The following is a 26,649-nucleotide window of genomic DNA, read 5'->3' as shown; positions in this document are numbered from 1 at the left end:
GATCAAGATCAGTTGAATCATTTAAAAATATTTATCGTTCTGAGCATAAAGAAACAAAAATGTATAATGTTAGTTTGTTTCTCGTGATTTTTGTATTGATATTAGCATAATAATTGATTTGCAATTGCATTATGGCCAATAGTTATGTGAAATATTGAAAATGGATTAAGAGAAGAGGTTTTGGGATTTATGTAATAAATAATGATGAATAACAATTACATTATATAGCGCATAAAACATTACGATTCTAAGCGCTTTCGCACCCCGGTCTTGGGATCCTGGCATGCCCGCATACAATGTACACACTTTCTTTATTCCCGTGGGAGCAATTCAATAAGAGTTTCAAACTTTCCAAGCCTCAATTGCTAGAACGACTACATAAAGGTCTGGTCACACCGCCCGAGCGTTGTTGGAGCGGTCGTGGAGCGGTAGGGAAAGAGGGTCGAATTTCGCTCTCAAAATTGGGGGAAAAGTCGAAAAAAAAGCAATCGAAATCGAAAATGGTAAACGGTAGCGAGCGATGATGATTTTTTTTCTCTCCGCTCCACGACCGCTCCAACAACGCTCGGGCGGTGTGACCGTGCCTTTATGTAGGATTTCACACTTGGGGAACGAATTTCACACAAAAAAAAGTTGCTATGATTGTAACACTTGCTCGAGTATCACCTTTCGTTGAAAAGGCCAATGTGGAAGCAGAATTTCCATTGTTCTCATGGTAGTTGATATTCCAGCAAGACCTGCTATCAGAGCAATTTTTAAGAAAAAGGGGCCCTGTGTCGAGAGTAGCGAAGTATGGACATGATGGATGAACACATTGCCAAAGGGCGAAAGGCCAGGCTGGGATTCGAACATACGACCTTCTGCTTACAAGGCAAGAGTCAGAACCGCCACGCCACGACAATCCCACTTTTGTTTTGTAAAGTATACCAAAATCACATTACAAACAACAGTTATAGAGAGCGGCAACCAGACGCCAATCCAGACTTGGGCATAACAGACACGCGCCCGTCCCCTTTTAGTCAAGAGCGGTACACAAATAAGTCCTGCTCGGAAGAGTGAAGTCCTTTCTCTCAACCCCACCTAGTTTTTACCCTGCCTTACAACTAACAATAATTTATGCTTATTATCATTGCTTCAGATGAAAAGCTAAAGGCGAAACCCTATCATTTAAGCTCAGTCCAATTGGTGAGTAATGATATCCACATCGTACTACACATTGCTAGTTTAGTATGATTAAAATATATAGGGGAAGGCGGGGTAAGTTGTGACACTTTTTGCATTTTACATGTAAGAATTGATATGACTAGTACTATTGTAGAAATAAGTACCTTGCCTTTAAATTTGATTCTTGGGAAATGTTTTTCACCTACATATAACTTTCTACCCCCACACTGAATGTCATCGTGACCTTTGAAAAAACCGATGTCAAATGGCTCAACTTGCCCCATATATGGGGTAAGTTGTGCCACCGTCTGGGGTAAGTTGAGCCACAAAAACTACGTCCAAAATGTCAATTTCTTGTTTAAAGTCTTTTCACTTGCTAATTCTCTATAAATACTAACATCCTTTAAAAGGAAAAGAGCAGTCATGTAAATTTCCTTCTTTCAGCCTGCATTTCAATCGATTTTTATGGGTTTTTTTTTAAAGATACATTACCATAAGAATTACCATGGCTCAACTTGCCCCAGCTGTTTGGCTCAACTTACCTCAGTCCGAACTTGGTGCAATAATTTTGTATCCACACATTTATTATGCATCCATCATATAAAAGACTATGACAAGAATGAAGATCCATACCTGGACTAACAATGTTGTTATCATGTCTTTACTATATTTAAAGACGTGTGTGTGTATAAAGCACTTATCTATTTCACACTCTTTTTTTCACTTTTTTTGGCTGAAATCCATACTTTTCCCTCTAAAAATATACTTTTTGTTTCAAAGTGGAAAACAATGTGGGGTTAAGGGTTATGCTATGGGTCATCAATACATGACACCACCACAATGTCTGACTCATTCATTATTGGCCTGGAGCTGGTGGCTCAACTTGACCCTATGCTCAACTTACCCCGCCTTCCCCTACTTAATGTTGGCGTGAGAGTCTTCTCGATATAAAACAATTAAAAACAATTTTAGCATGTAAATATACATGTACTGACGGTTTGTGAGGTCCTACTCAATATGGATTGTTTACACTTTACACTGCTAAAAAATAAAGTCATCGGAAGCACAATAACAAAATGTATTGTCCCTTCTTAATTTCAGTAGATTATGTAATGGAGGATGCGTTGTTTGTAATGAAGGTTCCGTGTTTGTGTGTTTGGAAATGGAACTGCTTGCAACAGTGGGTAAAGGTGTGTGTGTGTGTGTAGGGGGTGAGGGTGGGTGTGCGTGTGTAATGGGTTGTGTGTGAGAAGAGAAGAAAAACGGTTTGTGTTTTCTAAGGGTATATATGTGTATGTGAACGGTAAGTACTCCCAAAGTGTGCGTGATTGTCTTGTCATTATGTTGTGTGTTTATATAATTTCTATCATCCGACATTCGAGGAGATTTATTCCTGATCTCCTGGGATCCGTTGCAGAAAGAGTTGCGTTTAAACGCAAGTCCAAAAAATCAATCGCAAGTCCCAAATGCGCGCTATAGATTGGTTAAAATCAAGTTGCGTTCTGCAACGGGCCCCTGTTCTCTAAACCTGTAAACGGTAACAGAATGATGCTCAAATACCACACTCGAGGGATATCACACTTACACTAACACGAAATGAATCGTTTCAAGTTCTAGTCTACTTTGCAAACGGTTTCGACCTTTCCCATGGTTTTGTCTTTAAACTATCTGCATCTAACGCCACTCTTGAACGGAAGTGTCTGTGCGCCCGTTGGTGGGGGGGGGGGCACTTCCATTGACGATTGGATACCATGCGCGACCACGGGGTCTTGAAAAGCTCCCTAAACACGTATTTTCCATATTCTGAAAATGCACCCCTTAACAAGTATTGGCGTGTGAAACCTTACCCTTAACAAGAAATGGAAACAATTGGCAAGTATTCCCAGAAATGAGCCCCTAAACAAATACAGCGATGTATTTTCCGTGTTCCGAAAAGGCACCCCTTAAGAAGTATTGGAAACAAAACGATACTCGTAGCAAGTATTCCTGAAATGAACCCCTGAACAAGTACACAGATATTTTATTGTTATGTCACGCGTCCGTCGGTCGTCGATTTCACCTTTAATTAGACACCATTATTCTGGTTTAGTACGGCCCCACCTTCCACACCTCGCGCAAATTGGACTCTAAACACGTAGTGTTGAGACAAAAAGGACATCTTTTGGAAAACATTTTGATTTTGTTTTATCATCCCCGCATATTTGACCTTAAACACGTATATTTTTCCGAGCGAAATAGATACACATTTTTCAATATTTTGGTGTTTTTGACACCCTTATCACGCTACGTACGTAACGTGCCCTATCTTGATAAAGACATCATTTTTACGTGTTTTTTGGTCGCGCGTGGTATCCACCTTGCACTTCTTTCTACAATCGTACCATGCTTCAACTGATACTGACAGCCTGTATGCTATGTACATGAGTAAATTAGCCGGAACAAAAGTCTGGACGTGCCATGCAATGTTCATCGACTCGAAATCTCCTTGTGTAACTGCACTCATGACAGGGGTGTCGTCAGTTCATTTCGCGGATTATGAGAAAGAGGGGGGGGGGGGGGGGGTGCATGGCGACAAGAAAATCCTTATTTGTTATTAATGGAATTATAGCATGTCCAGGGTAATGTACAAAACACAAAACTCTCTTCTTATACCTTAATTTCCGTCTCTACTCTTCCTTTTTCATTCCTGTGTCCTCTTTTTTTTTCTTCACTAACCTCTTGTTCAAGACTATATAGGGAGTAGTCGCCCCTAGCTTTGCTGTAGCACCACTCCTTACACGTGGCATCGGATGCTTAACACATGGTTCAATTTCACCGCTGTTTTCTCGTTCATGGCACAAACAGGCCTCACATTAGCATTTTGCGGAAAGTGTAGGCATCGATCTAAACACAACTCGATTACCGACGGTCATTTTGAATTGGAGCATTCAATTTTAAGAAACACTGGAGATTGTTAAAAAAAAAGAAAAATCCGATATCTGTAATCAACGTTGATAGGGCGTTCGGTACAATAATACCAAAGATGGTACCTTTTTATTATCATACCTTTTTATTCCTTATATCAGGACACATCAGTAAATGTTAATTAACATGGTTAATTTTCACTGTTTACCAATAGTATATTTTGCTTAGCGATAATCAAATATTAACAGACTCGAAAACTGTCATCCCTACACAAATTGTCCCCTCGCGGCTATTTGTGCTGCACGTGCCGGTCTCAAATTTTAATTTGTGTCGGCAAAAAGAAACCTAGAACCACAAATTGTCGCCCCTCACCGCCCATCACACAAATTGTCTTCAACCAACAGTCTGTGTAGTGTATGTGCGTCCTGGTGTGTGTGTCGTTGTTTGTGGTAAGGTTGTGTGCGTTGTGTTAGAGGTGAGTGTTGTGTTGATATACATGTATGTGACTGTGTGCGTGTGTGTATAAGTGTGTATTATTATTTGTTATTATTATTTATTTATTCATTTTTTTTTTTTGGGGGGTATATCCACTTGGTCTAGCAGAAGCAGTTAATTGGTCAATCTCTCTGATCGTCTAATACCATACGAGCTAAACCCATTTGCTATGCAGTTTGGTCTAACCTTCACTTAGTCTAGGACTTGGTCGAATAATTATGATTGGTCAGTATAAGTGCCAAATAGCTAAATTGTCTAATCGCCTTTTCGTCCAAATCCCAAATAAATATTTCCAGTCTGTTACAGGAATTGACCAAGTGGTGTTAGACCAATAAGAAATTAGACCAAATAGAAATTAGACCAAATGGAATTTAGACGGAATCGTGAATAGGCAAAATGAAAATTAGACCAAAAGTTAAACTGGTTGTATACGAAAGTTAATTAGACCATGTTCCATTTCCAAGCACTAGGCGCCAGCGATATCATTACTCCAACTTGAGCAAATCTCTGTTCTAGCTCAATGGAATAATGATATCTTTGTACTATTCCACACGATACTAATAAGGTCCTCGGAGATCTCTCCCTCTAATTGGCCAATTTTCTGCAAGAATTATTTTCTTTACAAGGAATAAAAATAGTTTTCGTCTGACAGATAACTCCACTTTTCGAGCATGACCTAAGGATCGTCCAGAATCATATTTTCGACAAACCCTCGTGCAATTTTAAAATGATAATCGTATACCATCCGCTGGTACTTTTTCTCTCTGAAAGTTTGTCTTAAAACAAACTTTGGCGTGACAATGGAGCTGGTTCAGTTTATCACCTCTTCCATATCCTGCATTTGAGTTGCCAACCAGTTTTCTCTACATTTATTTATGAGAATGATCGTATATTAAGCAAACTTTCTACTCCATAATGTTTTCTGCAAATGAATATTCTTATGTAAGATATAAGGATGTCCCATCAGAAATCGTTTTATAATTGTTTCTTTCATCTGAAGCAAGTAATTGGTGGAATATGTGAGAGGTGCGAGTTTTATTTATATTCAAATTGAAATCAAACGAAAGATAACAAATACATATCCATTATTATATCATGACAAGTGCTATTAAAGGACAAGTCCACCCCAACAAAAGCTTGATTTGAATAAAAAGAGAAAAATTCAACAAGCATAACACTGAAAATTTTATAAAAATTGAATGTAAAATAAGAAAGTTATGAAATTTTAAAGTTTCGCTTCATTTCACAAAACAGTTATCTGCAAGGGCGCCGGAAGCGGGGGGGGGGGGGGGCAGGGGGGGCACTTGCCCCCCAAAGAAAATTTTTGGGGGGCAAAACGAGATTTCCCCCCCCCCCCAACGTGCCCCCCTAAAAGTAGAAAAATGATATCATTTAAGGACAAAAGTAAAGGATGAAGGCACTTTTCTGCCTAAGAATTGTCATTTCCATTGTCAAAAATGAAAAAATTTCGCCCCTGACGGGGCAATTACATATCATAGTAAGCCTTGCGTCTTTTGACGAACATAATTATGTCCCTCTGTGAAACATACCTTTGATAAGCCCCTTTTCCATCTTATTACAGTGTGATAACGTTTAACCTTTTAATGAATACATTTCAGACTAAAACCGAATGGCAAATTGAAAGTGGTTCACCAATGCATGCTGGCTGTGTCGGCTAACAAACTCGCGGTCGCCCAGAAACGCTCAGACCGGACCCGATATCACCAACGCGCGTGAACGATAGTTACTCGAGCAACATATGGAATCTGAAAATGGCTGTAAACCGAAAAAGTTTAGAGGCTTGAGTAGTTGCTTATTGGATAAATGAGAAGATGCTAGCTTGAGTCGGCGAATGGAGTGCAGAGCAGGAGTACTCATCTATCAACTAATCAAACCTCTTCAACTCTTCAACCTTTTCTGGTTTACTGTCTTTATCAGGACTACGCTCATTTGAACAAAAAATTACTTGACTATCAACTGTCCACTTCCTCCTATCAATTTCACTTCTTCCTCTATCCACTTTTTTGAAAACTCCACATGGTGTACCGTCAACCACATCCGCTATTGGAATGTAATTGTTTTCTTCTAAACAATGTTACATAATGTACATTATGAACTGCCGTAGTTTGTTAATTCATGATTATTTACAAATGAATATTTCCTGGAATTTGATATTCATCATTTCCTAGTTATGGTCACATTTTCCCCTGAAAATATGTAAAGAAAAAAGAAGATTTTGAAGGGGTCATCCAAAAGTGCTTCCCAGTCATACAAAACATGCCAAAGGAAACACATAAATCGAGTAATGTTTTAAATTTTCAGAAAAGTTTTAAATTGTTAGACAATAGTTAAGCAGGTCATATTTCTTTTTCCTCCAGTTACAAAATATGAAACGTTTTGCCTATGCATGGATAATCAGGGTCTATCTCCAATGCTGAGGTCAGAAATGATTTGCATAGAATGGGGATTTAAGTGCTTATCGACGTCTGCCACGTCAGAATAGTATGACATTTTGAATTTGAAAAGACATTAATTAGAATGTATTTTGTATTTGTTGTTACGCTTCTTCTGCTTAATACACTCCTTGAAACTTACGATAATTGTGCTCTCTCGCGTCGTCCGTGTATGTAAATGTACATAAATAAATATTTCTGAAAGGATATTGCATGAAAAAATGTAATTTCCGGTATTTTGAGTCAATATAAGCGTATTACGTAATTTAATTGATCAGACACGAAAACCACATTCCGAAGCGATCGTTTTGCGCGTAGATTTCATAGGTTCTCATAAATTCTGAGTATAGTCTTCGTAGTGAATTTTATGTTTAGTTCTCAAGAAATTTATTTTTGAATTCTCTTAAAAACGCAACTTTTATACTCCATTTTTACACAAAGTCCTCACGGGGGTCCAACCCCCTCTCCCGCTTCGGTATCTGAATCTGTCAAAAATATTGTGCCCCCTTCGGGATTTTGCCCCCCCAAAACTGAAAGTGTTCCGGCGCGCCTGGTTATCTGCACATCTCGGTCGGTATGCAAATGAGGGAACTGATGACATCACTCACTCACTATCGCTTTTGTACATCATGCCACATCATGCAGCACCACAGATCAGGGAGAAACTCCCTACAAAGTTGTTAACTCTTAACGAAACAGGCCCCCGATGATCCACTCAGGTAAGTGTTTCATACAGCTTTTCGTAAGTTACGAACTATATTCCGTACGAACGACTGGTTCTGCTTTCTTGGGGTAAATATATGAGTACGAAATTTCCATTGGTGATGGTTTAGCTGTAGAAGGGATTACCAGTCGTTCGTTAACGGTTAAGTCGCTTGTAACTTATTACCAAAAGTGGAATGAAACACCCATGCACCAGGGCATCTCTTCTAATCTCGTCCAACTCATCAATATCATCTGCTTTACAGTTCTTCAAAGGACTTCACCTTATATCGCGACGAAAGATTCTTCTCTCATCTTTCTCACCTTTCATGTTATAACTCCTCCCAACAGTCCTTTCCAGGACTAATCAAATCTTGCATATGGTGGATTGTGATACCACTCCAACGTTACGAGTTGAGTGGAGATACTATATAACTGCAGTGTTTCCACTATGAAGTAAGTTTCCCGAATCTCGGGGAATCCCCATCATCTCCAATACATTTTTCGGGAAATTTTCGACGAATATTTTGTTTTGCGAGGTTTTTGAATGAATATAGTTTCTTGGCAATATATAACCCAGACTAGTAAACTCGCTCTTCGCGATTGTCGTTCGATAGTCATGTTTGAAACAAACTAATAGTAAAGTAACACACTGGCTTTTCTGTCTTTGCTCGATCTCTATAGGTACTCTGTCCGCATGATGTCACATTATTGAGACAAATGACACAAAGACATTGGAAACATTTTGATGCAATCTTTAACTTTATTACCATTGACCCCTTTTCTACATGCACATAGATTTCACAACGATTTTATGAAGCAAATACGATATCACTCACTTGATCCTTTAGTTATTTTTCGTGTAAAGAACATATGGATATACATGGGCAAAACATTAGCTTGATTTTAGTTGAATTTTAGAAAAATTGATATGGACCGTCAACAACAAGGATTAATGATTGCAGACCGATAATGGGAACAGTAGGTGATCGCTCAATCTTCTATAAGAACCGATTTCCACGTTTATGATGTGATAGGGTGGTTCATATATTCAAGTTTTAGATTTGGTTCACAAAAAGTTGTTTTTAATTTTGCATTAATTATGAAGAATTGCTGAGAGAGGATTAGGACAATTGATAACTACAATGCAATGAGCTCAGAGTGGAATATCGAACCTCAAGTATACATATTCCTGACGCAATTGCAAATTAAATTATTCGAAACTTATTCATATCTGTCAGCATTACGTTTAAACCCTCATTATTATTAATAATAAAAGTAATCAGTGTAAAATTCAGTCAAAATTATAGAGCATTCCCATAAAGCGAATTCTAAATGGCATAGTTTATGTATCCGGAAATAAGCCACTAATTTCTGCAAGATTGTTTAATCGGAAGCATAATCAATGAGATATGAACTCGATAGACCGATCGATACTCGATAAACCGATAAAAGTTATCTCGATTTAAAAAACACATCCGGGATGTTTGAAAGCTTCATGTTCGACATTCAAGAAAAGATGCTCCTCTGTTAGATCCTGCAGGAGGTTTTTGGTGGCGGTGGTAACCAGAATGCTTTTCACTGCAGCCATACTGCATCCATTGGATAGCAACAAAGCTGCGGCACCTGCAGAAGGGTTATCATGGAAATGAATAACCATTTAATACTCTGACATTCAGTATCAGACACTGCGAAAACGCCGGTGTTAATCTAACACCAGTCTGGACCATAATATCGGACCACACACGAGATGTGTTGATACAACACCTGTTGAGAATCAAACCGATGTTTTTTTTACACTAATTGGTGCTGCTGAATTGCCAAATTGGTGTTAGCCTAACGCTTAAACAGTGTTGTGGACCGTGTTAAATTATTCTGCGTTTTTGCAGAGGAGGTATCAAATTACCCAGGATTGGTAACATTTGTAGATTAAACGTGTTGATTTGCGACAAATTGGAACATTGCACTCTTTTAACTCGTACATCGAATGCCGTATTTTAAGGGGGGGGGGGGTACTTGAGGTTCTGAAAGTGCCCCCATAGAACGGCACCTTCAACCTTTTCCCACAATGTTACTCTTTCCCCTCTCTCTCTCCCTCTCTCACACACCCTCTCTGTCCTTCTCTCTCTCTACCAATCTCTCTTTCTCTCTGAGCCTACCTGCAACAATTGGAGCAGAAAAGGATGTTCCACTGCTGATTTCGACTGTTGTGTTACCCTTACTGGAAGCGACAGTGAGTTTATGACCAGGGGCGAAGAGCGTGACACACTTGCCGCGATTGGAAAAGCCCGCCTTGTGGTCCTCGGTCTGTGATACCCGAAGACGGGACGCTCCGATGGTGAATACCTGTCGATTGGAATATTTGTAAGATAATTTTCACACTGGTGATGTATTACAGACAGCAGCATTCATGTTAAAGTAATTTACTAACTTCTACTAATTTTCAAGAAAAAGACGTGATTTTGTTTTACTACCCTTACTGGGGCCCGTTGCAGAAAGAGTTGCAATCGATCGCAACTCTAAAAATCATACATAACTTGATTTTCAACCAATCAACAGCGCGCATTTGGGACTTGCGTTTTATTTTTTGACTTGCGTTTAAACGTAACTCTTTCTGCAACAGGCCCCAGGAAAGAACATGGTTTGTGCCAGAGTGCATGAGTTCACAGTGAGGAACACAATGTGTATAAATCGCCTTCACACTGTTTAGTTTGGACATTTCAACAATTTGAATCATATATTCACATAATCGACCATGTGAACACACTGTGTAAAGTCACACTATCGAGGTGTCCACAGTGTGAAAATATTTTCAAAGTATTGAATTTGGGCATTTAGCACTGTGAATAATATTTGAAAATAGTCTACTATGTGAACACACTGTTTGACGCTGTTTTCTTTCCAGTTAATCTGTTCTAAGGTTTGGTACGCTCTCCTTGAGAATTTCTTATGCTAGGTTCACACCAACGCCGCTTTGATGGCGCTTTAAAGCGGCGTGCAAAGCGGTGGCAAAGCGTAACAAAGCTTAATTAAAGCGTAAAGACCGTAGTAGAGCATGAGAAAGCTTTGAGCAATTCGGGACATTCGGCAAGAGCGCCAAATTTTTTTAAACTGTTTAAAAATTTGAGGCGATCTGTCACGGATTGAGAAAAGCGGGGAGAGCGTATTAAAGCTTATCAAGCCGTCACAAAGCTTATCAAAGTCGTAGGAAAGCTTAACAGAGTTTAAGAGAGCTTGGTTCAAAGCGGTGACCCCACTTTTGATACTTTGCCCATAGGCCCTACAGTTAAGGATTCGTTCAGCCTGATTTTTACCGGTTACAGACCTTTGCAAGAAGTACTTATAACACAAAAACCACTGAATGTGATTTGGGTATTTTTGGATCAATTACTAAATGAAGAGTTGGTCTTTTCAATGAAACAAAAAAATAATGAAAAAAAAACGACCAGAAGTGTATCGGGCATTTTTTAATGGGACACCCTGTATAAAACATGATAAAATAGAAAAGGCAATAGAATAAAAAAATAAATAAATAGAAAAACTCTTTAAAACTTGAAGTTTTCCACAAAGTTTTTTTCTATTTATTTTTTTTTATTATATTTCATTTTTTAATTCAATAATGTTTTATATTTTATTTCCTTTGTTTTATGTTCTCTTTTATAAAATTGATTTTCTAACTAATTTTTTAATTAGTAAGAAAATCAATTTGTAATAATTTGTAATAATCAATTTAACACAAAATGCGTATTTTAAAAGTCTTTAATCGCACATGTCTAAATTTCGAATTCTGCAACTTGATTCCTTTAAATTTTCACTCCTGATGTACAATAGTAGTATTTTTTTATATTTAATGGGTAAGAAATCAATAAAGTCTGTATTTATATTTTTACAAGCAGATGAAATACATAACAACAACATTAACATCAATAATAATATTAAAATCTTCACAAGTACACACAATACAAAAATTATTTCAAACTTGTATTTAAAAAAAACGAATGTGCATATGGGAGTATGTTCTTATTCCCAGACACAAAAGTCTTTATCTTCATCATTTGCTTCTGACGATATCTGAGCCACTCCTTTCTTGACTCAATCAGGAAGTACCACCCCAGCCATTTTTTGTTGCCAGTCGATAGCACCCACTGGAGAGTATTCTCTGAGATGATCTCTCTGATGTCTGGCATCCACAGTGGCGAGGTTCCCCCTTGCAGGTGGTTGCGGAACATCTTCCCAGTGAGGCCCCCCTCCCCTGGCCCCTAGTACGAAGCTGTGCTCTTCATCTTCGTGGTCCACCGCATTGGCTGCCAGCGCCACCCTCTTCCTCAGCTGGTTGTGGAGCACCACAGCAGTTTCCACCAAATCTCTGATGTTATCTACCTTCTGTTCCAGTGTTCACAACAGGCACCGGAACCTGTTGGTCATGATGCCAAAGGCATTCTCCACCACTCTTCTCCCCCTTGAGATCCTGTAGTTGCAGATCCTCTGTTCATCTGTCATCCCTCTTCTGCTGTATGGCTTCATCATGTAGCTCTTCAGGGCAAAAACATCGTCACCCTGGATGAAGTAGGGGTATCAAGCTGATTTTCTCCAGGGAGGGGGCATGATGGGGGCAGCCCTATGGACCCATCTTCTAGGCATTCGAAAAGCTCAGAGTCAGACATGTGTCATTTACCTCCCAGCTCAATCCAGATGAACTTGTACTCTGCATCTACCAATGCCAGCAGTGGTATAGAGAAGAAGCCCTTATAGTTGTGGTAGAGACTGATTGCTGGCTTCTTAATGGCTGTGTGTTTTCCATCCAAGGTACCAATTGCATGGGGGATATTCCATCTCTGTTCAAACTGCTGGGCAAGGGTGCTCCATGCTTCAGGGGTGGTAGGTATGTTGAAGATCTCATCTTTATATGTCTCTGCAATGGCCCTGCACACTCCTGGAATCAACTCTGATATGGTTGAGATACCACATCTGAAACCATATGCCAGTGATCTGTAGTTGTCCCCAGTGGCCAGATGTCTCAAGGTGATTGCCAGGCCAGCGGACAAAGGGTGCCTGTAGTTAGTCTCTTGCTTCTGGATGACTGGTGCAACTCTCGCAAGGATCTCATCGAACACCTCAGGGGTTACTCTGGTGAACATTGTGAAGGCAACAGGGTCCTCTAACCGCGGTTGTATGTCTAAGAGGATAGTGTACTGGCCATATACTGCTGTCTTCTTTCTTCAGTGAGCCATGGCCTGGTCCAGCAGCACCTGATGAATGGTCTTCTCCCTCCTGCTGGTAGTTCAATCTCCTCTTGTCTTTGCTGTTCTTTCTCTCTCCTCTGCCTCGAGGGCTATCATGTAGTTATATAGCATGGAGACAAAGGTCATGTCTACATCATAAGATGGTTCATAGTCTGGTACATATTGAACTTCCATATCTCGTTCTTCTGCCAAAGATGAAATGACTTCGTGTATCTGCTGCATCTTTATATACTCTGGATCAGAGTCGGGTTGCAATCAGAATCTCGAATTTTGTCATTGCGTAACAGAGCTTGACAGACCCTATCAGTGCACAAGAGATCTTGATAATCGTATCAGAGCGTTATTTAAAGCGTGATAAGCGCATCAAAGCTTATCAAAGAGTAATAAAGCATATCAAAGCGTGATTTAAAGCGTAATAAATCCTGACCAATCGGCATCATAGCGTGAGAAGCCGTGGCGATTCGGGAAATAATTTGTCGTACAAGCGGGAACGAACTTCGTATCAGAGCGCATCAGAGCTTATCAGAGCATAACATATCTGATGAGATCGTGAGATTTTTTGAAATTTGAAAAAAAATGACGCCGAATTGATCGCCGATTTAAAGCGCGGTATTCGCCGTTGGTGTGAACTTAGCATAAAATACCTCTGAATATACAGCTATACATTTTTTTGCTCTTACGCGCAATTTACGGCTTTCTCAGGTCAGCACACACATTACACACAGATAAGGAAAAATGCAAGATTAGTCAAATTATAAAGCCAATGGTACATCTATATGCTTATGAGCACGTCTTGGAAACAGAGCACAATGTACAGTTACAGGACAGACATGACATAAACAAATGAATATGTTATGACCCTTAATCATGTTAATGATCATCGTTCCTCTATCTCTCCCTCTTTTTAGAGTACGGTTTGAATTTGGCCGCAAATGTTAGAATTTCCTCTCCACAATGCACAGAGGGTTCAAGTACACAGTATTTTAAACTGTCTTTCAAAGCATGGATTTTTTTTGCGAACGGAGCTGCCGTTTTTAAGTTTCGGAGCTGACGAAAAGTGGCAAAATATGTCGTTTGTCCAAAGTCGAAGACAAAAATGCTTTCCTTTTGTCACATATTTCGAGAAAGACTTCTTGGTTGTCCTTAATTTGTCATAAAGGGTATTTGACAATACATTTTCTATGAACCTGAACCCTTCTTACATGATCGTGGAGCGAGAAACTCCCCTCTGTACTCACATGTTCGCTCCGCCCTGGGGAGTAGTTGCAGGCATCGGCAAGATCGGGGTCATTGCCACTGCCGTAGTTGCCGGCGCTAACGACCACGAAGCATTTCTGTGATATTTTCTTGACGGCTTCATCTAACGGTTTCGAGGTAGTGGGCAACGTCAATGAGTACGAGACCACGCACTTGTAATCACTTGATTGTTCCTCTGCATACTGGTGGACCAAATCGAAACCTAATGAATGAAAACGAAAGCAAAGATAGAACTTGAGGAGGAAAACTAACCCTAGGGTGAAGTTCAAACTTTTGATTTTTCATTTTGAGACCATCTTCAGGATGATAACTGAAAAAAGGTTTTTAAACGAAACTTTATCAGTCACATAACAAAGATGCAATACATCTGAATAAAATACAACTGAACTCAAATCGAAAATAAGAGGGTACCAAATTACAGTGGTTCTCAACGAAGGGGAGCAGGTCAGCATAAAAATACGATCAGGTTGCCAGTCATGAAGGCAGCCAATTTCGAGGAAGGTTCACACGGATTTGAAGAATGATTGAATAAATGCATTCTAAGATGATATGTTATTTTTCTTACCCAAGATAGACTTTTCAATAGAACCAGTGCCCTGATGATTGGCCACACGGATGCTTTTGACCTTTGCCTTTCTCGCAACACCAAGAGTTTGACCAATAGCAGAGCTAGCACACCGGGTCCCGTGACCGTTAGGGTCGCCTTTTGTAGGGTTCTGATTTTGAAGCAAAAGCATCAAGAAAAAAAAAAATATTAAATTCAGAACATATATAGCCGGGAAACAAGTAGTGCTGTAAAATCGAATGCCATTCAAGAATGTTTCTTTAGCACTTAATAATGTATTCATAGTATCTTATTATTCATATACACTCTACAACAACAATAACAACAACAACATATATCATGTATGCAACTTTTGAATGGAATAGTTTTTATGAGATATGATTTCGCACATAATTTTTTTTTAAATTCAATGCGCAACTAATGTAAAAAAACAACACGATATTGATCAGAACTTGAGGCATGCAAAAGTGATCAAAGATTAGAGTCAAAGTTACCATTTTCTTTTAATATCCACGAGTAGTCATTTTGGGGGCTGTATACGAACAGAGGGGGGGGGGGGGGTGCGGAATTTATTTCAGGATAGCATTTCAGCATGTGGAGCGTTGTGGCCCAGTGGATAAGTCTTCTGACTTTGAAACAGTGGGTCGTGGGTTCGAATCCTAGCCATGGCGTAATTTCCTTCAGCAAGAAATTTATCCACATTGTGCTGCACTCGACCCAGGTGAGGTGAATGGGTACCCGGCAGGATTAATTCCTTGAATGAATGAGCGCTGAGAGGCAGCTCGAGCTAAAGCCGGGGTAATGATAATAATAACAACGCGCCTCGGAATAGAATATTTCTTGATAGATGGCGCTATATAAATGCCTATTATTATTATTATTATTATCAATATTCTATGTCCACATGTTGTCAGATGTGACAAGTTTCCTCGATTCTGATTGGCTGAGAAGCACTGTTACTGTAATAAGTCTTTTTTAAATGCTCCTCTGGTGTCTTGTATGGTGCTTGCATATGATTGGTCATTATTAATAACGAAGTTGAGAGATTCGTATCGCAAATAGATTTTGAGGAATCGCCTCTCTATATCTTAAAAACCACTCATGGGTTGTATAAGTTAAAATCGGAAAATATTACTGTTAAAGGCGCCCAGGGTCAGAAGTCTCTCCCAAAGGGGGGGGGGACAAAAGGGTTATCACCCCAACTTTAAGGTCATTTCGACGAAAATAAATTTGACAAGCAAAAAAGGGTTTTCATCCCAAAGTAAAGTTATCTTGTCCTAAAATACACGTTTTATATCGACTTTGAATGATGCATTTTTTACCATTATAAAAAAACCCACAAAAAGTAGGGGAGACATTTGATATTGTGTTCCCCCTACTATTTTGAGTAGGGGGACACGTCCCCCGTTTCCCTTGGATTTCCGCCCATGACGGCGCCCTCCAAATTTCTCAGAATGATAATAACGCTCGAATGATATAATCCCCATTGGTGAGGAAGCAATATAAAATCTATTCTGAAATCTACATACCTTTTAATGGGTTTATTTGATGAAATACAAGAGCAATATCAAACAAGTCGAATTCATGACGCCATCGACTGTGTTATCACCCACATTTACCTATGCATATAAACACTTTGTAAAAGTTAGCACACATACCCTTTTTTCTGTTTTTTTTTTTAAATATCCGATATCTATGAAATATCTTAACATCATTAAACTGGTCTGAGTTTTTCCTTTTTACTGAAAATCATCTTTAACTTGAGCTTGTTGTTTTTAACTTGTTTTTTTAACCGATTCTGCACCGTTGACGTAAGATTGTACAACTAGATACAGAAACAAGACATGTTTTTCGATGAAATCGGAAATGCATATTCTATATACTAGTACTTACATTCATATTGAAGGTATCTGCATAAAACTCAGCCCGTTTATGTCCAAGTTCACCGAATTCCGAGTGGTCGGTGTAGACTCCTGTGTCCAGGATAAATACGTCGACACCGTCTCCGCCATCTTTGTCGCGAGACGTATAGGGTGAGAGACAGGAAGAAAATACAGTGACAGAGAGACAGAAAAGAGAGAAAAAAGTGCAGACAGACAGACGGATATAGAAGGGGAGTAAGAGATGGAGAGAGAAGAAGAGAGAGGGGGAAAGAAGGGGGCCAGGGAGAGAATAAGGTAAGGGGAGGTGGGTAGAGGGGGTGAAAGAGAGAAGGGAATGAGTTGGAATGCAGAATGATCATAGTTAATGACTGATGATTGGAATGATTGCCTTTCTCAACACTGCACATATCACAAGAGCCATTATATTTGAAAAATCAAATAACCCAAATTAACCGACAAGGCAATGGGACAATATTATATGGTAGTGGGGGCAAACATCATACCCGCATACAACCCTAAAAATAAAGAAGTCAAATATATAAAAAGCAAATCATTTGACCAACTCTTGAATTATTGGGCAGCAACGTGCGGTTGAAAAACTTTATTTTTCAAAATTTCCTTACCTCTTAGAAAAACCCATTGGTATTAGCTATCAATTGGCACCATTTTTATTCATCAAATCAGTCATTTAAAGGTATTTAGTTATCTTGATCATAGGCCATATCAATTTGCCGTGCCTGATTAGGTTTTAGTTTTTTTTTTCATTGTTAAACTGTTTCATTTATAATTTACCTTAATGCATATTGAGTTAATTTTCCTTTGGGGCATAAAAAAACCCACAATTTTTTACATTCCTTCTCCCTTCCCATCCTCGATACGATCAGCCCATACTTTACCGATATTAAATGGCTCGTTGTCCAGTGGAAGAAATTTTTGGTCGATACGATCAATACCCCATGACTGGATATCGTCAACTGATGAAGGGTCCGATATATCGTCTGTGAACTGGAGGGCATTAGGTTCGATTTCATAGCCCCAATCGTGCACCTGGCAAACGATAACAAATTACGATTCTGGTTGATTGTTATTCAAATATGACTATGTCTTCTTGAAATCATTTTGATATCGAAATAACTTTCGATTCTCTACCACACAATTAATTGTAAAGAAATCTGAGACTTTCGCCTTTGGAATGTCTTTTCTGTGAGTATAATATCTGCATGATCTGAGAGAGATAGCTCCATACTTGTGTAGTCATGATGAGTGGTGAGTGTCAACTCATACTTGATAGTTTGGAATGGTTGATACACATATCACGGAAACCCATGTCCCCCTATTGATCCATTTTATGAATCAAGACTTAAGCAAATCTTATCGGGAAAGACACTTTCGTTTTAGATTTTTATTTTTTCGGAATGCGAATCTATTTTTGACAAAATGATTCTTTTGTTTTCCCAATGTTTGTGTTGTAAATCAGTGAAATCATGAGTCATAAGGTCACCCGCTTATGTTTTCTTTCATCTTTTGATTATTCCGAGTTTGATAGAAAATTATCTGAAGTCTATCTCTATTTCACCGTGTCAAAGTTTAAGGAACGTGGCAAGGCGTTAGTCAATTAAAGCCGTAGAGTCACCAAAAGTGTTACGTGATTCTTTAGAATTCCCGTTATTTTTTAATAGGTGGATTGACGAGTGATGTAAAATGTATGATTTAATTATAGTTGACGATTAAAGCATGAAAAGAAGGTAATCTCTCGTCTGTATATGATCGGAACAGTTGAGAACCTTTTCGAGCTAGAGTGCGCATGGGACTGACAAGAAATAAAGGGGAAAAATCATTGTACAAATGATTCTGCCACATTATATCATTCTATATTTTGTTTTACTGGTGAGTCATTTTTCTTATAAATATAATATTGAATTCAAAAATTAATAATTTTGTGATGCTTGATATTGATTTGTATTATGATAATGGGATTAAGCCATAAAAAAAACACTTGGAAACAAGATAGCTGACTGCCCTACTCTCATTTTGTTTTGCATTTTGTTTAGTTTTAAATTATAAAAAAATATTGTTATCATTAAAAATATTTTAATCATTAAAAAATAAATAGTATATGCCTATGGAGAAAGTAGGCCTACAACAACCCTCGCTCATTATAAACATCTTTACCTCCTCGACGCAGTCTGTACTCATCTTCACCGTGGCGGCAAACATCAATTCATTTACGACTGATTTGACAATGGCATCTTTGCAGTCTTTCTTTTTCGATAGTTTCTTCAGAAGTTTGTCTAGGTCCTTCTGACTCTGCATTAAATAATAATAATGAAAGAAATGTCAAAGTCTGTCGAATAGCCCTGCTATAAAATGTCTCCCTCATACGTCACAGTTTATGCTAAAAACACAAACGATATCATTGGAAATGGAAATAACGTAATAGCTTTGGCCAATGTCTACGGAAGCTTTAAAGTGCCAACGACTTGCGGAGATGGTTAGATATTAAATTATCTAGCCAAATTAATATATTAAATTCATTGTCAACAAGACGAGAAATGTTGTCTCGCCAAGTTGACAAATGAAAAGTTGTATGACACCCTGAAGAGATACGTTATCTCCAAATCGTCATTATCCTGATCATCATCATCTTAATAATCATCATCACCGTCATCACCGTCATTATCCTCCTCCTAATCATCATCGTCGTCATAGTCGCGATTGTATCATCACCATCGTCACCATCATCATAATCATCATCATCATTGTCACCCTCATCATCATCATCTTATTTCGGCACGCAAAAGTTCAGTTGGAATTGAGGTAAGAGAGAATCACATATGGATGTGGGGAAAAGACCAGTACGGTGACAAATTAAATGGTGTGGCCAGTGAAAGACAACAAAGATTAATTCCTAAATTGCAACCATTAAAGGACAAGTCCACCCCAACAAAAACTTGATTTGAATAAAAAGAGAAAAATTCAACAAGCACAACACTGAAAATTTCATCAAAATCGGATGTAAAATAAGAAAGTTATGGCATTTTAAAGTTTCGCTCATTTTCAACAAAATATGAACGAGCCAGTTACATCCAAATGAGAGAGTTGATGACATCACTCACTCACTATTTCTTTTGTATTTTATTATATGAAATATGAAATATTTTGACTTTCTCGTCATTGTCATGTAAAATGAAGTTTCATTCCTCCCTAAACACGTGGAATTCCATTATTTTCACATTTTGTGCTTCAGGCAAGGAGGTCCTAATTGTCAAATTCGTAAAAATTGAAATATTGTATAATTCAACAATAAAAAACAAAAGAAATAGTGAGTGAGTGACACCATCGAGTCTCTCATTTTGGATGTAACTGGCTTGTTCGTATAACTATTTTGTTGAAAATAAGCGAAACTTTGAAATGTCATAACTTTCTTATTTTACATCCGATTTTGATGAAATTTTCAGCATTGTGCTTGTCTGATTTTTCTCTATTGATTCAAATCAACATTTTTCTGAGGTGGACTTGACCCTTAAAAATCCAATATCATTACCTCCGCTGTGATGATGTAGGTACTGGCAACTTCCTCCTCCATATTGTCCTCTATACTATCTTCATCTTCACAGCTACACGAGCCCGAGCCAGAATCTGCATGACTGGGTGGTGGGAAGTGGAGATTGGAGGAAGGGGGGGGGGGGGGAAGGGGGTAAAACATGAATATTGTTGTGATATTACATTCAACCGATGTCTTGGCTCAGAGCGTCCGCCTTACAACTGGGATGTCGGGGTTCAAGCCCGGGCCACGTCAGACCGGAAGATGTAATCAAATGGGAGTTGCTGCTACCCCGATTGGTGCTCAACCATCTAAGAAATAGCTAGAGCAGGGGGGCGGAACGGTTTTCAAAGTGGGGGGGGGCTGTTCATGCATAAAATCACAATCCTATGGTCATTTTTAAATTTTTGTACACGTTTTTAGAAAAAAGTTGGGGCTGAAGACCCCAGCCACCCCCCCCCCCCCCGCTTCCGCGGCCAATGTAGAGCATCGTCGATCTGGAGCTGATCAGTTGTTGCCGGCCCATGATCTATTGGGCAAAATATATTATTTCAGCGGAGGGTTTATGTTTCTGATTTTCTATTTCGACCAATAAAATATGGATTTTGTATAAATCAAAAAGTTAATGGTGACATTTCCAAGAGCTCTAGGAACTCTTGTTTCTCAGTGGACAATCTTATGTCTAAAAACAACAACCTGGGGTCCGTAACATATAAGCTATGACCGAAGAACATTTTTCTACGATTAATTCTTTGACTATAGTACAATCAATCGTGTGATTAATTGGTAAATTAGTTTCACTGGATATATGGGGATAACTATTTTTTTGAATTCCACTGTCATGATTATTTTCGACACTTCGATAGAATTTTTCATTTTGGAAGGATGTTGTGATTATTTTATTCAGGGGCAGTTCCAGGGGATGACATTTTTAAGTATTAAAAATTTGGAATCCCATGGGCGGAACGTATTTTCGTTTTCTGGGAATCTGATGCCAGTTTCAAACCTCTCATTGTATTTTTATATGCAGGGGCCGCCCTCATCCCTTTTCAGTAACTATTAAAAAAACCTTGAAAATATAAAGAAAAAGAGGGACTGGGTCGTGCAGTCAAAAAGTTAGGAAAAAGTGAAGTCACCTTTGATAAGAATTTCATGGCGCCGTTCTCGGTAGCCAAGGTGACAAAAAATCAACCAGTAAAACAATCATACAATTTCAGCTTGAACTAACAGTGCTTACATCGAAGTATATATAACAATAAGGTTTTTTTTATTTTTACCTGACATAAAATGCTACAGCCATGCACACTAGCAGTGGTATCAGAAGCTTCATCTTGATCTGCTCAGGTGGCTCGAGACACTGGCAAGAATCTTTAACAGTTTGTCCTGGAAGTCAGAATTTGTGGCGCTTGAACTGTATCTTCTCTTTTCAGCTAGGTATTTCTGAGTACTCCTGGTGTAAGATGCCCAATAATCTCGACACGGGCCATTCTCCATCTTTTATACTTTTCTCCTGAGATAAGAAAAACCTTTTTTCCCGTTTTCTTATCTTTTTCGTTCTTACGTCTACTCAAAAGACAACTTCAGGACGTGACAAGGACAATAGGCAACAGGTCGTGTATTGCGTATTGAAGATTGTATGTCATTAACGATATTTTTTCACCGTTGTTTCTCCATCAGCTTGTACGACCGTCACGCACAGTTTCTACAGATAATTATAGTTCATCTGTTTGTTTTGTTTGGATTTTGGCAGTTATTTTGTTTAAATTATGACGTTATGACATTTCGATACCAATACGTTTATGTTCAAATTTGAAAAAAGTAAAATGTTTATTTGAGGAGTAATATGTCTATCAGATAAAAAAAACCTTAATAAGATCATTAATCCAAAATGTGTTGATTGAAAAATGATGTTTTAGTGGCAGTTTCGCCGCCAAGATAACGACCGGTAGTTAAGGAAAGGAAAAATTGTTTTTCTTATACCATATGTCCCAATCGAATCAATATTTTGTTTTTTTAAATCCTTTCAGAAGATGTTTAAAAGTTTGTTCCCTCTATGGATCTGTACAATCAAAGGGGTGGTACGGGGTGGGGGGGGGGGGGCAACGAGGTTAAGTCTTTCGTGATGTTTTACATGCATAATAATCAGGCACTTTGATGTAAAAATCTAATTAATCATCAGCATGACTTGCCAGCGTAATGATGACTGCTTCGAGGGGCTATCCCGATTTAAGATCTTACAACAGTCAATAATGAGAAAAAAGAGAGAACAAAGCATTTGAGGCTCTTTTGGCAAAATAGGGCCCATTCTTTTAAAGAAAGACTTCCGCGATTGTTTGTTTATTTTGATCTGTTTTATTTTTTCTGCATAACTAATGAACAAATGGAATTGAATCTTATATGCCATACTTAAGCACAAGAGCCGATGGGTAGCGGGAGCTGAACATCTTCGACATTTTTAAATAAAGCAAAAATTATCATCTTACGAATAGTCGCCCCCTCAGACACACCCATTTTCAAAGTCTTCCGCTCCCCCTGAAATAGCCCCCTACACGGCTTGTTGAAAACATAAACTTCGATCTTGTATTTCAAAATTTAAGAAAATACATTCCAAAGCAAACATTTCATCTTGTGATATCACTAAACGTGTCCATTTGTGAAAAAAGAGGGAAAATATTGTCATTAAAAATATTGTCAGCTCGGTATTAAAAGAATTCCGAAATAAATCGCATTCATCGTGTAAACGATATCTTAACAATCTCGTTGTCTTCCGTTACATGAAATTTATCTGATAGTCCCTTCTGTACTACAAGTTAATGAGAATCGACACACGAAGAATAAACTGATCTGCAATAACTTGTAAATATCAATGTTGACAGATTAGGATATGATCGGAGTGAATTTCCTATTTCAGTATATTGACACAACGGTGACACGACATTATTACTAAACAGTCGAACACAAACAAGATATATATATATATTGAAATTCTAGTCGGTACCAAGGTTGTTAAGAAGTATTCATACACACTTAAATGTGCTGACGTATTCTGTATTTAGATCACTCATCCGGCACGATGTCTTCACTTTTTTTTATATTGTAACATTGACCTGGTATATTCTGAGATGGCACTTGTGGAATTTTCATCGCGTGAGGTATATGGAGGGAGGGGGTGGGGGGGGGGGTTGTGACGTGACAAATTGACAAAGTGAAATATCTGAAAAGAAGACCTCTTTGAGTCATCCTTCCTTTTTATCCTTCCCAAGACTGCTTGGTTACAACAAACGTGCTTTCTTTTTTTTCTTTATATTTATTATATAATCAAGAGCAAATTGCAATATTTACAAGTGATCAGAAATATTCATAAATCTAGGGAGCGTTTCGTGAAAGGAATTGTCGGATGTTTTATCCGACAAATGCCCATTTTATCCGACAGTTACCATAGCAACAGTGCTTCTCAGCCAATCAGGATCAAGGAAAGGTGTCAGATCTGACAACTTGGACAAAAATGTTGATGAAACGCTCCCGCACAATCCCCAAATTGTTCTCTCTCCCTACATGCCCTAGCATTTGTCCTTTAAACCAGCGCTTCTCAAACGGTTGGCCGCGGCCCACTGTTGGGCCGCGAGGCTCTTTCAGGTGGGCCGCGAGAAGCTCCAGAGAAGAAAAAAAATAGGAGGAAAATTCTAGTATATTCAACATGTTCCGAAAATGTCCGAAAATGGTAGGTCTGATCGGTCTCCGTGATGGGTCAAACAAGCTAAATGCACTCCTAGAGGTAGCATGTTGTGATATACATACACATTCATTGCATGATGGTTTCGATCTAACTTAGATGTGAACCTCGGGCCTCATGTGCATGCATACTGTGTATGTAGTTAATTAATAATAAATACATAAAATGTATGTATTTCTCAAACTGATTGCTTCGAAAGTGCTTAAGAGCTTTATGTTCAAATTTCAAGAAACATAATTTCATCAAAATGGACCGAAAGGGTGAGGGAGGAAACACTGATCTACTGTTGAAAAGTCTCAGAAGGTACCTGTGAGAAATTATTGCGCAGTGATGCAAAATCAAAAGCAATATGTGTCGAATGTGCTGAAGTTATTGTCAAATAATGTGCTCAAACCGTCAGAGCTTGAGAGAAACCTAAACACAAAATATCCGAAGAGTGCAGGAAAGCCAAGAGTGTTTCGAGAGGAAAGTCTGGATATTATTCACAGAACATTTGCGTACAGATGGAGGGGGGGGGGGGCTCTTGGCCCCAGATATTTCGTGAGCAAGAAACAAATAAAAAGAAAGGAGATAAGGGTGAAATATGGTATTATTTTTTAAATATTGTGTCAAAATCTATCATAAACTTGGATTTTTGTACTAAAAATGTCGATTTTTTTTATTAATTGTACACGATACGCCATATCAAACCCCCTTTATTTATTTTTGCTCATTAATTACGCCACTGCAGCAGAAGATCATCAAGTTACGCACTAATTATGCTCTTTATAATTGTCGAGACAATCATTGAGTCGAGACAAGTAGTCATATATTTCTTTTCTTAAAGTTTGGTAGGTTGCCGGCCCGAAAAAATCTGAGAGTCAAAGTGGTCCTCGAGTAAGAAAAGGTTGAGAAGCACTGCTTTAAACCTACACACACACACACACACCCTCCAAACGACAAAAAAAACAAAACAGTTGCGATCTATCTTCAAACCTAAATCTGCACAGTCAAGTTCATCCTCCGATTTTAAAAATGCCAGTTGGTCTTTTCCTACTTTGTCTAAATTCCGTTTGGTCTCATCCCATCTACTAGTTTGGTCTTGTTATCGTTTAGCAAATTAACCATTTTTAAAATATTCTAAATAGTAATTTCCAGTTAGGCTATACACATATTACGTTAGTATCAATCTACTTCAACACTACTTCATCCACATGTATATGGTTTGATTGGAATGTTTATCAACTAAAATAAAGAGTTGTACATCTTGTATTATATGTTTTTTTAAAATTTCTTTTCGCATGATTTACTTTGTATTATTTTAGTAATTCATTTTGAAATTCGTTGTATTATTGTAAATGGATTATACTTCATGTTATGATTTTGTGGTATCATTTTTTTTTAAAGCAATGGCCCCATGGAAGACCAGCAGCAACATTTCTAGTTTCAGCTGAGTAAGGGTTATCAGCCGTAATTTTACTAGATTTGCATACACTACTAATTATCTTTGTAATATTTTGTTTTTAATCTTACTGAAATAAAAACAAAAACAGAGTGTTAAGTAATGAGTAGATGAGGTGAACATTAGACCATCTGGGCAATAGACTGAAGACAGACCAATATTGATGGTTGGACCAAATGGTAGAATTAGCTGATAAAGTGGCCAGTTATCTATTACACAATGTGAAAATAAAACCATCTGATTGTAGACTAACATCAATGGCATACAGATAGGGGGCGGCTTTGGGGCCATGGACCCCTCCCCCAAAAATGATAATAAAAAAAGAAAAGCTAATAAAAGAGGTGAAATGTGCAACTTTTTTTTCTTAAAGGTCAAGTCCACCTCAGAAAAATGGTGATTTGAATAAATAGAGAAAAATCAAACTAGCATAACGCTGAAAATTTCATAAAAATTGGATGTAAAATAAGAAAGTTATGGCATTTAAAGTTTCGCTTATTTTTCAAAAAACAGTGATATGCACAACTCACTGACATGCAAATTAGTCAGTCGGTGATGTCCATCACTCACTATTTCTTGTTTTTTGTTTGAATTATACAATATTTAATTTTTTACATATTTGACAATAAGGACTAACTTGACTCAACCATATAATATTACACAATACTAATTCCACGTGTTCAGGGAGGAATTAATCCTTGCTTCACTTGACAATGAGAAAATTAGAGTATTTCATATAATGAAATAAAAAAGAAATAGTGAGTGGATGACATCATCAGTCTCATCATTTGCATACCGACAATGATGTGCATATAACTGTTTTGTTTACATCCGATTTTGATGAAATATTCACTGTTCTGTTTGTTGGATTTTTCTCTTTTTATTCAAATCAACTTTTTGTTTGGGTGGACTTGTCCTTTAAAATTAATTCAAGATTAGTGACAAAATAAGATTATTCAATTAAAAAGGTAATTTTTTTGCTTACTCACTTCGCTCACTCACAGCTTTTTCTAAATATTGCCCAATATGCAATGTCTGACCCCTCAAGTCTTTTGGCTCATTACTCTATTGACCAACAGCTAGCAAACAACCTCTACGAGAGGTGAACCTTTCTTAACGCACTAATTCATCACCAATTCAATATGCAATTCACCACAACAAAAGATCACCAGTCGCTCTTAACTTACATACAGCTTTATGACACACCTACCTGGAATATTGTTTACAGAGAACAAGGATAAATCACCCAACATACAACAAGTAGAGGC

General features: G+C 38.1%; 1 protein-coding gene across 1 annotated transcript; it reads right to left on the bottom strand.

The window, feature by feature from the left end:
• Window positions 1-9,183: 9,183 nt before the first annotated feature.
• Window positions 9,184-21,559, bottom strand: LOC121412940 (subtilisin-like protease 1). Its single transcript, XM_041605702.1, has 9 exons — window positions 21,488-21,559; window positions 20,211-20,313; window positions 18,839-18,973; window positions 17,563-17,713; window positions 16,677-16,795; window positions 14,784-14,934; window positions 14,200-14,420; window positions 9,878-10,064; window positions 9,184-9,344 (listed from the first exon to the last, which is right to left on the bottom strand). The coding sequence occupies exons 1-9, from the start codon at window positions 21,538-21,540 to the stop codon at window positions 9,184-9,186; spliced, it is 1,281 nt and encodes a 426-aa protein (XP_041461636.1). The 5' UTR covers window positions 21,541-21,559.
• Between the last annotated feature and the right edge of the window lie 5,090 nt (window positions 21,560-26,649).

Source organism: Lytechinus variegatus, chromosome 4 (assembly GCF_018143015.1).
Source record: "Lytechinus variegatus isolate NC3 chromosome 4, Lvar_3.0, whole genome shotgun sequence".
Lineage (NCBI taxonomy): Eukaryota > Metazoa > Echinodermata > Echinoidea > Temnopleuroida > Toxopneustidae > Lytechinus > Lytechinus variegatus.
Note: the sequence above shows the minus strand (reverse complement) of the source record. Positions and strands in the feature narration are given on the sequence as shown.

Bases quoted from the DNA above. Each gene is read 5' to 3' on its own strand.
- LOC121412940 (XM_041605702.1), bottom strand. From the start codon at position 21,540: ATGAAGCTTCTGATACCACTGCTAGTGTGCATGGCTGTAGCATTTTAT. The intron at 20,314-21,487 runs GTAAAAATAAAA...CCCACCACCCAG, and splicing joins GCTGTAGCATTTTATGTCAG to TCATGCAGATTCTGGCTCGG. The intron at 14,421-14,783 runs GTAAGAAAAATA...TTCATTCATTAG, and splicing joins TATTGAAAAGTCTATCTTGG to GTTTCGATTTGGTCCACCAG.